The sequence below is a fragment of the Dendrobates tinctorius genome, unplaced genomic scaffold (assembly GCF_039654945.1).
Source record: "Dendrobates tinctorius isolate UK_male_01 unplaced genomic scaffold, ASM3965494v1 ptg000023l, whole genome shotgun sequence".
Classification (NCBI taxonomy): Eukaryota; Metazoa; Chordata; class Amphibia; order Anura; family Dendrobatidae; genus Dendrobates; species Dendrobates tinctorius.
Window position 1 is genome coordinate 12073060 of NW_027361691.1, and position 14043 is coordinate 12087102.

The window sequence follows — 14043 nt, forward strand, 5'->3', positions numbered from 1 at the left end:
TGCTCCTTCCCTGCTCCCTTCTACATAGAGTCTTATGAGCACCAACTGTTATTTCCTAACCTATTAATTGGAAAATCTGTCTTCATTAAGTACGGATTTTAACCCGAGATGTGAGACTGAAAGATCAGTCCAGGAGGAGAAAGTAGCAGATTTCTCTGATATATTATAGCATTTTCATGTGTGCTATTGATTTATGAAATAGAAATGACAACAACGGTTACTCTTTAAATGAATGTTTTCTCTGCAACGCTGCAGTGTTTGAGTAATTAATGCCCTATTAGCCATTGGTTGTGTCAGCCGTCAGGATCCCTTTTTTAAAAAAAATTATAAAAAATAAAAAACATAAAAATTGGATCACCACCCCGTTTCCCCAGTTAAAAACTAAGAAATAAATACACATATTTGACATTTCCAAATATCATAAGTCTAGATCAAAAGACAGGCTATGAAACCAATTGTATTGATTTGGAGAATCATGTTGTCATTTCATTTTAGAACACAATACAGTAAAAAAAAAAAAGTTGCAGAATATTTTTTTTCTCACCATTTTGCCACGCTAGGAATATTCTCCTGTTTTTCAGTCCATTGTATGACGCTAGATAGGAGCACTGTAGCACAGGGCCGGCCATTGCAATGGAAGTGGCGCTTCAGTCATTGCTGTATATGCTGATTGTGGGGATCCAGTGGCGCATTCAGCCATCCATCCGCTTTCAGAACCACGGTGCAACTCCTGTAACCTGAAGAGAAACTCGTTGCCCAAAAAATGCGCCTCCTTGAGATCGGCGGGGGGTCCCAACATCGGACCCTTCTCATATTAACATTAAAGAATAGCCCAATGATTTAATATAACATTATGAGGCGCAAATGCTGCACAAAAGGCACGTCATCCGAAAACGTCTTATTGTTTAAATCAAGTTTTTAAATGAAAATCTCTCGTTTTGGTGATGTGTGGCTTTATTATTTCATTTTTCAGCTCATACCTAAAATAATATCTGTCAACTAATTATCATAGCAGGTAGGAGAAAGCTGGCCATACTCACGATGGCTGACAGCCAAGCACTGGTTTCTCCAGACTGCCTCCATATACATGAAAGTTCGGCATCAGTTGTCTTCAAATGGAAAAGAGGAGAACGTTACTGCCCAATTAGTCTCTTATCTCCTACCCCATAATCCCCAACCCCACTCCCGAAAGTAAAGTGGCCTCTGTACACATTGATATCAGCAGGTGCTGTCAACTTTAGATAATGTGTATGGGGACATTTAAGTTGACTTCTATAAATAACACAGGATCCACCATTCACAATTGTTGACGTCATAGTTCACCTGGTGATGTCACATCTTGCCACCTCCTCCTCCTGTATAATGACTGATAACACCTCTATATACAGTAGATAACACAGAATCCACCATTCACAATAGAGGATGTCACAGCTCACCTCCTCCTGTTCAATGACTGATAACACCTTTATATACAGTAGATAATACAGGATCCACCATTCACAATAGATAATGTCACAGCTCACCTCCTCCTCCTGTACAATGACTGGTAACTCCTCTATATACAGTAGATAACACAGGATCCACCATTCACAATAGGGGATGTCACAGATCACCTCCTCCTCCTGTACAATGACTGATAACACCTCTATATACAGTAGATCAAGGCCCACCAACAGATCATGTTTTCAGGATTTCCTTTGTATTGCACAGGTGAAGCAATTATCACCTGAGCAATACAAAGGAAATCCTGAAAACATGATCTGTTGGTGGGCCTTGAGGACTGGAGTTGGGGAACCCTGCAGTAGATAACACAGGATCCACCATTCACAATAGGGGATGTCACAGCTCACCTCCCCCTTCTGTACAATGACTGATAACTGCTCTATATACAGTAGATAACACAGGATCCACCATTCACAATAGGGGATGTCACAGCTCACCTCCTCCTCTTGTACAATGACTGATAACACCTCTATAAACAGTAGATAACACAGGGTCTACCATTCACAGTATGTGATGGTCACAGCTCACTCCTGCCCCCTCACTGCACAAAGCATGCTTGCCCACAACACTCTCCATGACAGCCAATCAGTCAGAGCTGGTCCATGGCTAAGGACTTTGTAGCTGCTGTAAAAAATAGCTTTAAATGCTCAAAAAAATAGAAGAAAAATAACAGAAGAAAAATAGAATTAAAGAAAAAAAAAAAGTCACTGTTCTCTGAAATGAGTAATCTGTGGCCCGCTGTCTTCCTGGCCCGTAGGTTGTAAAACTAAAGGGATGTTACTGCATGGGCTGTCTCTGTGATTAACAGCATTTGTCTTCTAAGCTTATTTTTCGTTATTTTTCTAGCTTGTTTTTGTAACCTTTTGGCCCTCCGGCATGTGTGGTGTGGATCTAGTAATGAACAGTAACAATCCCATTTGCCTTGTGTCAAGCTGCCCTGGTTGTAATTATTAACCTCCAGATTGTTGATGACTAACTGAACCCAGCTCCCAATTAATGGCCAACGCTTCCAGTTGCATGAAGGCATTTTTTCTTTACTTTGAGGTTATCTAAAGTCAAAACAGCTGCAATCAAAATCATCTACACTCCCCTCCCCTGCCACCACCCCCCATTCCAAATTTGGTTTAATTGCTAAATTTATGACCTTTATGGTAGCTAATATAACGAGGTTTCTCCAAATTCACCACAAAATGTCACCATGGGGCTCTGTTGGAAATTCAGGCATCCTGGCATCATTCACAATGGACCTTTCAGAAATGCTGCTTTCTGGGAGACTTCATTAGGCTTTAGCAGCTCATAGGAATTCTGTCAACTGTTATGGGATTCCGAGAGTTCACAAGTATCATACATGGCAACGGTTCTGAAACTGACTATGTCCCGGACGAAGAGGCACAGGGTTTACACAAACCCCACCCATGAATTAGAGTTTATGGGTTTGATTTGGGCAATTCCGGAGAGGATCATCAAGGACCACCAATTCACGTCTGTGTGTGGTGGCTCTTGAAGCAATGACTCCAGCAGCTGTCCACTCCTTGTCAATCTCCCCCAAATTTTTGAATGGCCTTTTCTTAACAATCCTTTCCAGGCTGCGGTTATCCCGGTTGCTTGTGCACCTTTTTCTACCACATTTTTTCCTTCCACTCAACTGTTCATCAATATTCTTGGATACAGCACTCGGTGAACAGCCGGCTTCTTTAGCAATGGCCTTTTGTGGCTTCCCCTCCTTGTGGAGTGTGTCAGTGACTGCCTTCTGGACATCTGTCAAGTCAGCAGTCTTCCCCATGATTGTGGAGCTACTGAAACAGACTAAGGGACTTTTTTAAACACTTAGTAAGCCTTTATAGGTGTTTTTTGTTAATTTTTCTGATTTCCTGAGATAATGACTTTTGGGTTTTCATTGGCTGTAAGCCATAATCATCAACATTAACAGAAATAAACCCGTGAAATAGATCACTCTGTGTGTAATGACTCTACAGAATATAGGAAAGTCACTTTTGCATTGAAGAACTGAAATAAATTAACTTTTTGATGATATTCTAATTTAGTGAGAAGCACCTGTATTCCTTTAGAGTGCTAAAAAAAGAAAGTCGTGGCAGAATTTCACCACCCACCTACTACTGAGAAGGAATTTAAGGTTCCATGTAGGAATTACTTTATGGAAATCGGTGGTGTTGGTGGAGATCACGTTCTTCAAAAATGCAATCATTTTGACCTTCACTGATGAAGCCATGTGAATGGCAGGTGTAAGATTCCCTAGCCCAAAGGCACATGGCCTCTAGTTGCTGCTTGATGTGCTTCATCAGGTCAGGTACATATGTTGACATCTTGCCATAGACACATGGCTTCCAATATGGCATCTGATGGAGGCTGCCATGTGTTTTTCTTTTTCTTCCATATAAAATCAAGGACATGTAGGGATTCCGATGCATCTTTATGGGATCCATATTAGCGCTCCTTCCAAACAAAGTTGTAATACGACTGTGGGCTTGAGGTGGACATATATCTTCTCCTATGCATATGTAGACTATGCACACGCTTTCAATGGGAGTAGACATGATGGTGTTGAATATGCTGCACATGTAAAGCCTCCTACTTTATTTATTTATTTTTTTAGTAGACTAGCCTTAAAGAGATTGCCACAAAACTCTGCAGTTACGCTGACCGTAGACTTGTGAATCCTCACAGAGCGTGCTGTCAGGATTCTATGGGGCTGGCGGCGAGACTAGACGACCACCACAAGTATGTGACCTGCAAATTCCTTGCCACATTCCGACATGTACGGCATCTCTAGTCGGAATGTGGCCAGAAGTTTGCCTATCGTGGTCGCATGACCGCCTAGTCTCACCGCCGCCACCGTGGAATCTTGATAATGCATGCTGAGCGTGATGTGAGGATTCACAAGTCTGCAGTAACATAGTCAACTTAATGGGGTTATCTCAACACAAATGGTTAAAATTGCAAATTAATTGTAACAACAAGCAACTTTGCAATATATTTGCTATTAAAATTCCTTCCCATTCCCAAGAATAGATTTTGTAATTCCATGGTTTCCTGCTCGTTGCCTATGAGTGATAGCTGTTCAGCTAGATAAAGAGTGCAGCACTTACAAGGTGGTTGTTATAGAGCTTGCAATTGCTGGATCTTACCAGCTTGTGTGCCCCTCTGCTCCACTGATGCTGCAGAGGTATAGCTGTAGTATCGGAGAGTGCGCAGTTTAGACCAACCATACTTATGAATCTTCAGAAGTGCACCCCCCCCCCGAGAAGCAAGAAGCATGGAGACAGAGGAGCAGCACACTCTTGAAAATTAATCTTGAGAAAACCTCCTTAAGACCTGATGTACCATAGTTTTTCCAATTTGGTTTTTAGTTTTTTTTTAACCTTGGACAGTCTTAGGAACTGAACCCCAAAATATGTGGGGAGTTTGCAAACTTTGACCCAAAATAAGTGTTTCTGGGAGGTTTGGGGATATCAAAGGCATAGCTCAAATATACTGATTTGGGGTGTTGAAATGATCTGTTTTTCATAATTCATCTGCTCTGTCACACAGATTACTCTAATCCTCACATAGGTCCACTCCTGTAGCCCTGATATCAAAAACTCGGTCCTCAAAATGCACACAGGTGCCATTAGACATATGATTGACAAACTCATGTGGAACGTTTCGAGGCTTGATCCTCAAGAAATGTTGCCTCATGTGAGGCTGTGAAATACGGAGATGGAGGTGAACGGTGGTATCTCTCTGGAATTTGCACACCAGCAGAACGAAGGCCATTAGCTTCTCCTTGTCTGTCAATCAAGCCAAGTTGGGTAGGGAAAAGCCAGAAGGAGCCACCATGAAGACTTCTCTTCCAATATCAAGATCCTTTGCTACATGCCTGGCTCGTTAATGAAATGTAACCTGTCTTTAATAATGAACCCTCTAATTTTCATGCTGCCGATGGTTCAGGTAGCGTTAGATGGCAGATAGGCTCCCTTTAATCCCAGACTAAAGTACCAAGGAGAAAAGGGTGACCCATAATGTGCTGTCTCGCTGTGCTTCACTCGGCCATTTAGGTCTACATTTAGAAGTAGTGTGTAATTACTGTGTATTGAAGACCCAGAACAAAGAACTTTTTGTGTATATTGTTTCATTTATGGCACAAAGAACACTTGTTTATTATATTTGTTTTACTATCCACCCAGAAAGGATCTATGAATCTATCATTAACTGGTGAGATTCTGATTTTTCTTTTCTTCTCACACGCCACATCATTTCTCTGTTTTACGGAAGAATTTTGCAGATAAAAATGGCAAGTTACAGGGGATTGCCTAGGATTAAAAAGAAAAAAATGGCTGCTGTCTTCCAAAAAAATAGTGTCACACCTGCCCCTAGTTCGCATGTGGTATTGCAGATCAGTCTCATTCATTTCAATAGAACCGAATCTCGATACAAGACACATTCTATGTTGTGTATGGAGTCTGTACTGTACCAGGCAGGTGCTGGATGTGGTCAGCCAGCCACCATCACTACTAGCAGCAACCAGAGTTTTCACTAATCGCTGCTGTTTAACCACTTAAATACCACTGTCATTCCTTGATTGTAGCTTTTAGGATGCTCATGACTGACAGAGATTGTGATTTTTGCTATATATTATTATGTCTACATTATGTATATCTTTATTTGATAAAATTGTTTTATATATATGTAATTTAATAATGTCATTTTTTTTACATTTTCCTTAACTTTTTTATTTCTCAAAATTAAATTGAATTTACGTGTATATATGGATGTGTATATACATACATATATACATTGTTCTGTGGCAAATGCAAAGCGTCCTGCACGGTGTTGGGCTGTGAGCACAACCCCCATCTGTGGACGTTGGGGCCTCATACTGTACCATCCTCATGGAGTCGGTTTCTACTGTAACCATTTGTGCAGACACATGCACATTTGTGGCCTGCTGGAGGTCATTTTGCAGGGCTCTGGCAGTGCTCCTCCTTTTCCGTTTTGCACAAAGGCTGAGTTAGCAGTCCTGCTGCTGGGTTGTTGCCCTCCTACGGCCCCCTCCACATCTCCCGGTGTACTGGCCTGTCTCCTGGTAGTGTCTCTAGCCTCTGGACACTACACCGACAGACACAGCAAACCCTCTTGCCATAGCTCGCATTGATGTGCCATCCTGCATGAGCTGCACTACCTCAGCTACTTGTGTGGTTTGTAGAGTCCGTCTCATGCTACCATGAGTGTGAAAGCACAACCAACATTCAAAAGTGACCAAAACATCAGCCAGAAAGCATTGGTACTGAGATGTGGTCTGTGGTCCCCACCTGCAGAACCACTCCTTTATTGAGGGTGTCTTGATAATTGCCAATAATTTCCATCCGTTGTCTATTCCATTTGCACAGCAGCATGTGAAACTGTTGCTTCCTAAGTGGACATTTTGATTTTACAGAAGTTTGACTATGGAGTTACATTGTGTTAAGTGTCCCCTTTATTTTTTTGAGCAGCTAGACAAAAAAAGCGAAGGTTCTTAGTGCATGATTTGGCCAATTCATATGTGCCCGTCAACCGCGGCAAGGTGACACTTCTCTGACGGGTCCTGTCTTAACCCTTCCATATCCTACTGGACATGCCACTTTCTGGTTAAAAAACCTACAATAATGGACAAACATATAAAACATATAAAAAACACATAAAACATAAATATATATATATATAATATATACATAGATATATTTTATTTAAATTTATAGAACAAATGATCAGATGATCACAAATTCAAGTGCCTGGTGGGGATTAAAAAAAGTAGAGTTAAAAAAAATTGTATCGCCCCCTTTAACCCCTTCCTGACATCCGACGTACTATCCCGTCCACGGTACCCAGGCTCGTATGACCGTGGACGGGATAGTACGTCTACCGCGATCAGCGGCGCCCACGTGGTAAGCGCCGCTGATCGCGGCCGGGTGTCAGCTGATTATCACAGCTGACACCCGGCACTATGTGTCAGGGGCGGTCACGGACCGCTCCCGACACGTTAACCCCTTGCACACCGCGATCAAACATGATCGCGGTGTACCGGGAGTTAAAGGGAAGCATCGGCAGGGAGGGGGCTCCCTCCGTGCTTCCCTGAGCCCCCCACGGCAGCGCAATGTGCAGCGCTGCTGCGGGGGGCTCCTATCCTCCAGGCCCCCGAATCCAAGATGGCGACGGGGGCCTTCGGGGGCCTGCAGGAAGCTGGCTTCCTCAGTGCCTGCAAAGCGCAGGCAAGAGGAAGTCTGCTTCAATGCCTGTGACAGATTGCTGATCTGTCACAGTGATCTGTGATGTGACAGATCAGCGATCTGTCACAGGACAATGATGTCCCACCTGGGACTATGTAATAAAGTAAAAAAAAAATTAAAAAAAAATGTAAAAATAAATTTAAAAAAATCGCCAAATAAATTAGTAAAAAAAAAAAAAATATTCCCCAATAAATTCATTTTTTGAAAATAATAAAAAAAAACCAATAAAAGTACACATATTAGGTATCGCCGCGTCCGTAATGACCCGCCCTATAAAACTGTCCCATTAGTTAACCCTTTTAGCAAACCCCTTAAAAAATAAAAATAAAAAACGAAGCAAAAATAATGATTTATTATCATACCGCCAAACAAAAAGTGTAATAACGCACGATCAAAAAGACGCATATAAATATCCATGGTACCGCTGAAAACGTCATCTTGTCCCGCAAAAAACGAGCCACCACACAGCATCATCAGCGAAAAAATAAAAAAGTTATAGCTCACAGAATAAAGCGATGCAAAAATAATTATTTTTTATATAAAATAGTTTTCATTGCATAAAACCGACAAAAACATAAAAAAACGACCTAAATGAGGTATCGCTGTAACCGTACTGACCCGAAGAATAAAACCGCCTTATCAATTTTACCGCACGCGGAACGGTGTAAACGCACCCCCCCAAAAGAAATTCATGAAACGCTGGTTTTTGTTCATTCTGCGTCCCAAAAATAGGAATAAAAAGCGATCAAAAAATGTCACGTGCCCGAAAATGGTACCAATAAAAACGTCAACTCATCCCGCAAAAAATAAGACCTCACGTGACTCAGTGGGTCAAAATACGGAAAAATTATAGCTCTCAAAATGTGGTGATCAAAAACTATTTTTACAATAAAAAGCGTCTTTTAGCGTGCGACAGCCGCCAAACATAAAAACCGCCATAAATAGTAAATCAAACCCCCCGTTATCACCCCCTTAGTTAGGGAAAAATAATAAAACTAAAAAAAAGTATTTATCTCCATTTTCCCGTTAGGGTAAGGCTGTGTGCACACGCTGCGGATTAGGTGCGGATTCATCCGCGCGGATTTTGTAAAATCATGTCAATTCTTTCTGCGGATTGAAAACCGCAGATAATCCGCGCAGAAAATTCCGCACCGTCTGCACTGCGGTTTTTGATTCCCATAGGGAATCATGGTACTGGGGTCCGCAGCAGCCAAAACCGCTGCGGAACCGCAGCAAAATCCGCAGCGTGTGCACACAGCCTTAGGGTTAGGGCTAGGGCTAGGGCTAGGGTTAGGGCTCAGATTAGGGTTAGGGCTAGGGCTAGGGTTAGGGTTAGGGTTAGGGCTAGGGTTAGGGCTAGGGTTAGGGCTAGGGCTAGGGTTAGGGCTCAGATTAGGGTTAGGGGTGTGTTGGGGTTAGGGTTGGAGTTATAATTGGGGGTTTCCACTGTTTGGGCACATCAGGGGCTCTCCAAATGCAACATGGCGTCTGATCTCAATTCCAGCCAATTCTGAGTTGAAAAAGTCAAATGGTGCTCCTTCCCTTCCAAGCTCTGCCATGCGCCCAAACCGTGTTTTACCCCCACATGTAGGGTATCAGCCTACTCAGGACAAATTGCAAAAATAAAAAATTGGGGGCAAAAATATCATTTTTGTGGAAAAAAATTATTTTTTTATTTTCACGTCCGAGTGTTATAAACTTCTGTGAAGCACTTGGGGGTTCAAAGTGCTCACCACACATCTAGATAAGTTCCGTGGGGGGTCTAGTGTCCAAAATGGGGTCACTTGTGGGGAGTTTCAATAGTTTAGGTACATCAGGGGCTCTCCAAACGCACATGACACCCGCAGACCATTCCATCAAAGTCTGCATTCCAAAACGTCACTGCTTCCCTTCCGAGCCCCGACGTGTGTCCATACAGTAGTTTTCTCCCACATATGGGGTGTCAGCGTACTCAGGCCAAATTGGACAACAACTTTTGGGGTCCAATTTCTCCTGTTACCCTTGGGAAAATGAAAAAATTGCGGACTAATTGATCATGTTTCTGGAAAAAATACGATTTTTTTATTTTCATGCCCTGGCATTATAAACTTCTGTGAAGACCTTGGGGGTTCAAAGTGCTCACCTCACATCTAGATAAGTTCCTTAGTGGGTCTAGTTTTCAAAATGGGGTCATTTGTGGGGGGTTTCCACTGTTTAGGTACATTAGGGGCTCTCCAAAGGCAACATGACACCCGCAGACCATTCCATCAAAGTCTGCATTCCAAAACGTCACTACTTCCCTTCCGAGCCCCGACGTGTGCCCATACAGTAGTTTTCTCCCACATATGGGGTATCAGCATACTCAGGACAAATTGGACAACAACTTTTGGGGTCCAATTTCTCCTGTTACCCTTGGGAAAATAAAAAAATGGTGACTAAAAGATCATGTTTGTGGAAAAAATACAAATTATTTATTTTCACGCCCGGGCATTATAAACTTCTGTGAAGCACTGGGGGGGTCAAAGTGCTCACCACACATCTAGATAAGTTGCTTAGGGGTCTAGTTTCCAAAATGGTGTCATTTGTGGGGGGTTTCCACTGTTTTGGTACATCAGGAGTTTTCCAAACGCGACATGGTGTCCGATCTCAATTCCAGCCAAAAACGTCAAATGGCGCTGCTTCCCTTCCGAGCTCTGCCATGCGCCCAAATAGTGGTTTACCCCCACATGTGGGGTATCAGCGTACTCAGAACAAATTGCACAATAACTTTTACGGTCCTGTTACCCTTGGAAAAATAAGAATTGAGGGTGAAAAGATCATTTTTGTGGAAAAAATATGATTTTTTAACTGTATGGCTTTATGTTATAAACTTCTGTGAAGCCCATGGGGGTTCAAAGTTCTCACCACACATCTAGATAAGTTCCTTAGGGGGTCTAGTTTCCAAAATGGTGTCATTTGTGGGGGGTTTCCACTGTTTTGGTACATCAGGGGTTTTCCAAACGCGACATGGTGTCCGATCTCAATTCCAGCCAAAAACGTCAAATGGCATTGCTTCCCTTCCGAGCTCTGCCATGCGCCCAAATAGTGGTTTACCCCCACATGTGGGGTATCAGCGTACTCAGGACAAATTGCACAATAACTTTTAGGGTCCTGTTACCCTTGGAAAAATAAGAATTGAGGGTGAAAAGATCATTTTTGTGGAAAAAATATGATTTTTTAATTGTATGGCTGTATGTTATAAACTTCTGTGAAGCCCATGGGGGTTCAAAGTTCTCACCACACATCTAGATAAGTTCCTTAGGGGGTCTAGTTTCCAAAATGGTGTCATTTGTGGGGGGTTTCCACTGTTTTGGTACATCAGGGGTTTTCCAAACGCGACATGGTGTCCGATCTCAATTCCAGCCAAAAACGTCAAATGGCATTGCTTCCCTTCCGAGCTCTGCCATGCGCCCAAATAGTGGTTTACCCCCACATGTGGGGTATCAGCGTACTCAGGACAAATTGCACAATAACTTTTAGGGTCCTGTTACATTTGGGAAAATAAAAATTGGGGTGAAAAGATCATTTTTGTGGAAAAAATATAATTTTTTAATTGTACCGCTGTACGTTATAAACTTCTGTAAAGCCCTTGTGGGTTCAAAGTTCTCACCACATATCTAGATAAGTTCCTTGTGGGGTCTAGTTTCCAAAATGGGGTCACTTGTAGGGGGTTTCCACTGTTTAGGTACATCAGGGACTCTCCAAACGTGACATGGCGTCTGATCTGAATTCCAGCCAATTTTGCATTGAAAAAGTCAAACGGCGCTCCTTCCATTCTGAGCTCTGCCATGCACCGAAACAGTCGTTCCCCCCCACAAATCAGGTATCAGCGTACTCAGGACAAATTGCACAATAACTTTTGCAGTCTAATTTCTCCTGTTACCCTTGGTAAAATAAAAAAAATTGAACCTGAAGTATTTTTTTTGTGAAAAAAAGTTAGATGTTCATTTCTTTTTAAATATTCAAAAAAATTCCTGTGACGCACCTAATGGGTTAATAAACTTCTTGAATGTGGTTTTGAGCACCTTAAGGGGTTCAGTTTTTAGAATGGTGTCACTTTTGGGTATTTTCTATCATATAGACCCCTCAAAGTGGCTTCAAATGTGATGTGGTCCTAAAAATAAAATGGTGTTGTAAAAATGAGAAATCGCTGGTCAACTTTTAACCCTTATAACTTCCTAACAAAAAAAAATTTTGGTTCCAAAATTGTGCTGATGTAAAGTAAACATGTGGGAAATGTTACTTATCAAGTTTTTTGTGTGCCGTATTTCTGTGATTTAAGGGCATAAAAATTCAAAGTTGGAAAATTGCAAAATTTTCAAAATTTTTGCCAAATTTCCATTTTTTTCACAAATAAACGCAAGTTATTTGAATGAAATTTTACCACTAACATGAAGTACAATATGTCACGAGAAAACAATGTCAGAATCACTGGGATCAATGGAAGCATTTCAGAGTTATTACCTCATAAAGGTACAGTGGTCAGAATTGTAAAAATTGGCCCGGTCATGAACGTGCAAACCACCCTTGGGGGTGAAGGGGTTAAATAAAAAGACATTAAAAAATAATTGTATTCGGTATAGTCATGTCCGTAAAAGTCCAATTTATCAAAATCCAAGAATATTTAACCTGGAAGGTAAAGGTCATAAGGCCAAAAATATCAAAGTGTTAGAAAAGTTATGGTTCATAGCAGAAGGTGATGGGGGAGGGGGAATGAAAGTTGGCCATAACAGAAAATGGGGTTACTACTTGTTCTGTGGTCAGTAGCATTGGGAGGTAATTCTGAAGGTCTTTTTTTTTTTTCAGTAATTTTAGCCGTGTTCCTCATTTAGCCGGAACAGAAGAGAATTTCCTTCTTGCGAAACAAATCCAAACCCAGTGGAAGGATTATGGATTGGATAAAGTGGAACTTGCCCCTTATGACATTTTACTGTCGTACCCCAATGAATCAAATCCCAACTACATCTCTATCGTTGACGAGCGAGGACGTGCGGTAAATACACATCATTTCTTTTGTATGGAAGTTACTTTTACAATGGGCCTCATTTATCAAAATGGCTTTGAAGATCAAATCAGAACACGGCTTTCGATTTTTAAACTGCTGCGGAGAAATGTAAGCTGTGCTCTGATTGGTTGCTATGGGCCACCAGGTTTTCTTACAGTTTTTACAAATGAGGCCCAAATTTGGATTGTGATTATTCCCATTTTATTAAGTGAAGCCGTAGCACTAAGATATCCATCACTTTTTGTCTGACATCTGGGACCTCCACCGATCCTGAGAATGAAATGGCTACAGCACTGAGCACTGCCTCCACTTTTTCAGGATTCCCAGGAGAGTGGTGCCTGACCGATCACCACCCCACCTTAAGTGAAGAGGATTTTTTTCAGTTCCCATACAGTCAGGGACTGTAAGAGGCCATCATGAAGAGAAACCTTCGAGAGGCCTAATTTAGTGCTAAAGCCCCTTCAATCACGGAATAGGTTGGGTTCATGGAAATCGGATGTTCACAGATCATAGTGATGGCCTGTCCTAGAAGTGTGTCGTCACTTAGATAAGAATACCACTTTGTGTTTTGGCACAATGTTGAATTTGATTTCTAAGTATAATTGGTCCAGTCTACATGGTTGCACATGGCCTCATCTATCCAGCTGAACCAAGACAATGCTTCATTGTGCTGACGCTGAAGATGACCATGAATGTACAGCATAAAAGCTGAATGGTAGTACTGTTGTTTTTTTTTTTGCGATGGAGCTATTGAGATCGTATAAATGATGATAAGTAACATCAGGAGAGGAGTGTACTGACTTTTTGGCAGATGGTGACCTGTCCTTTAGGTGACTTGGTAAGTTATGACAGGTCTATATGCGATAGAGTTTGTCCTGTTCCTTTAGCATGGATAAAAGAACATGTAGACCATTGAGAATGATAGCAGCAGGGGAGGAGTATGTTCATCTTGTGGGAAACAGTGACCTGGACCACATGTAATTAGAAGCAATGTTTCTCAGTTAATCTACATGTTATAGCATTTGAGCAATCATATGATGGAAATCATGACTGCAGCAAATGAGGTGACTCATTCGACTATGTGACTTAAGCCCCCTCCATCAACCCAATACAAATTAGACTGTCAGCCGGACTAACTGATATTAAAGGGTTTGGCCGACGGTCTCATATCTATGGAAGCCTCGATGTAATGTGCCTGAGTGAGGTAGTTGTGGATGAGCTGCTGCTTCTGTACGCTCTGGCACCCTACAGGAA

General features: G+C 41.9%; 1 protein-coding gene across 1 annotated transcript in view; it reads left to right on the forward strand.

The window, feature by feature from the left end:
• LOC141084514 (putative N-acetylated-alpha-linked acidic dipeptidase) overlaps positions 1–14043 on the forward strand; it is an 88399-nt gene that overhangs the window by 15426 nt on the left and 58930 nt on the right. Inside the window, exon 3 of the mRNA XM_073569269.1 lies at positions 12591–12777. Coding sequence (XP_073425370.1) covers positions 12591–12777 — 187 coding nt within the window. The remainder of the gene's footprint in view (positions 1–12590; positions 12778–14043) is intronic.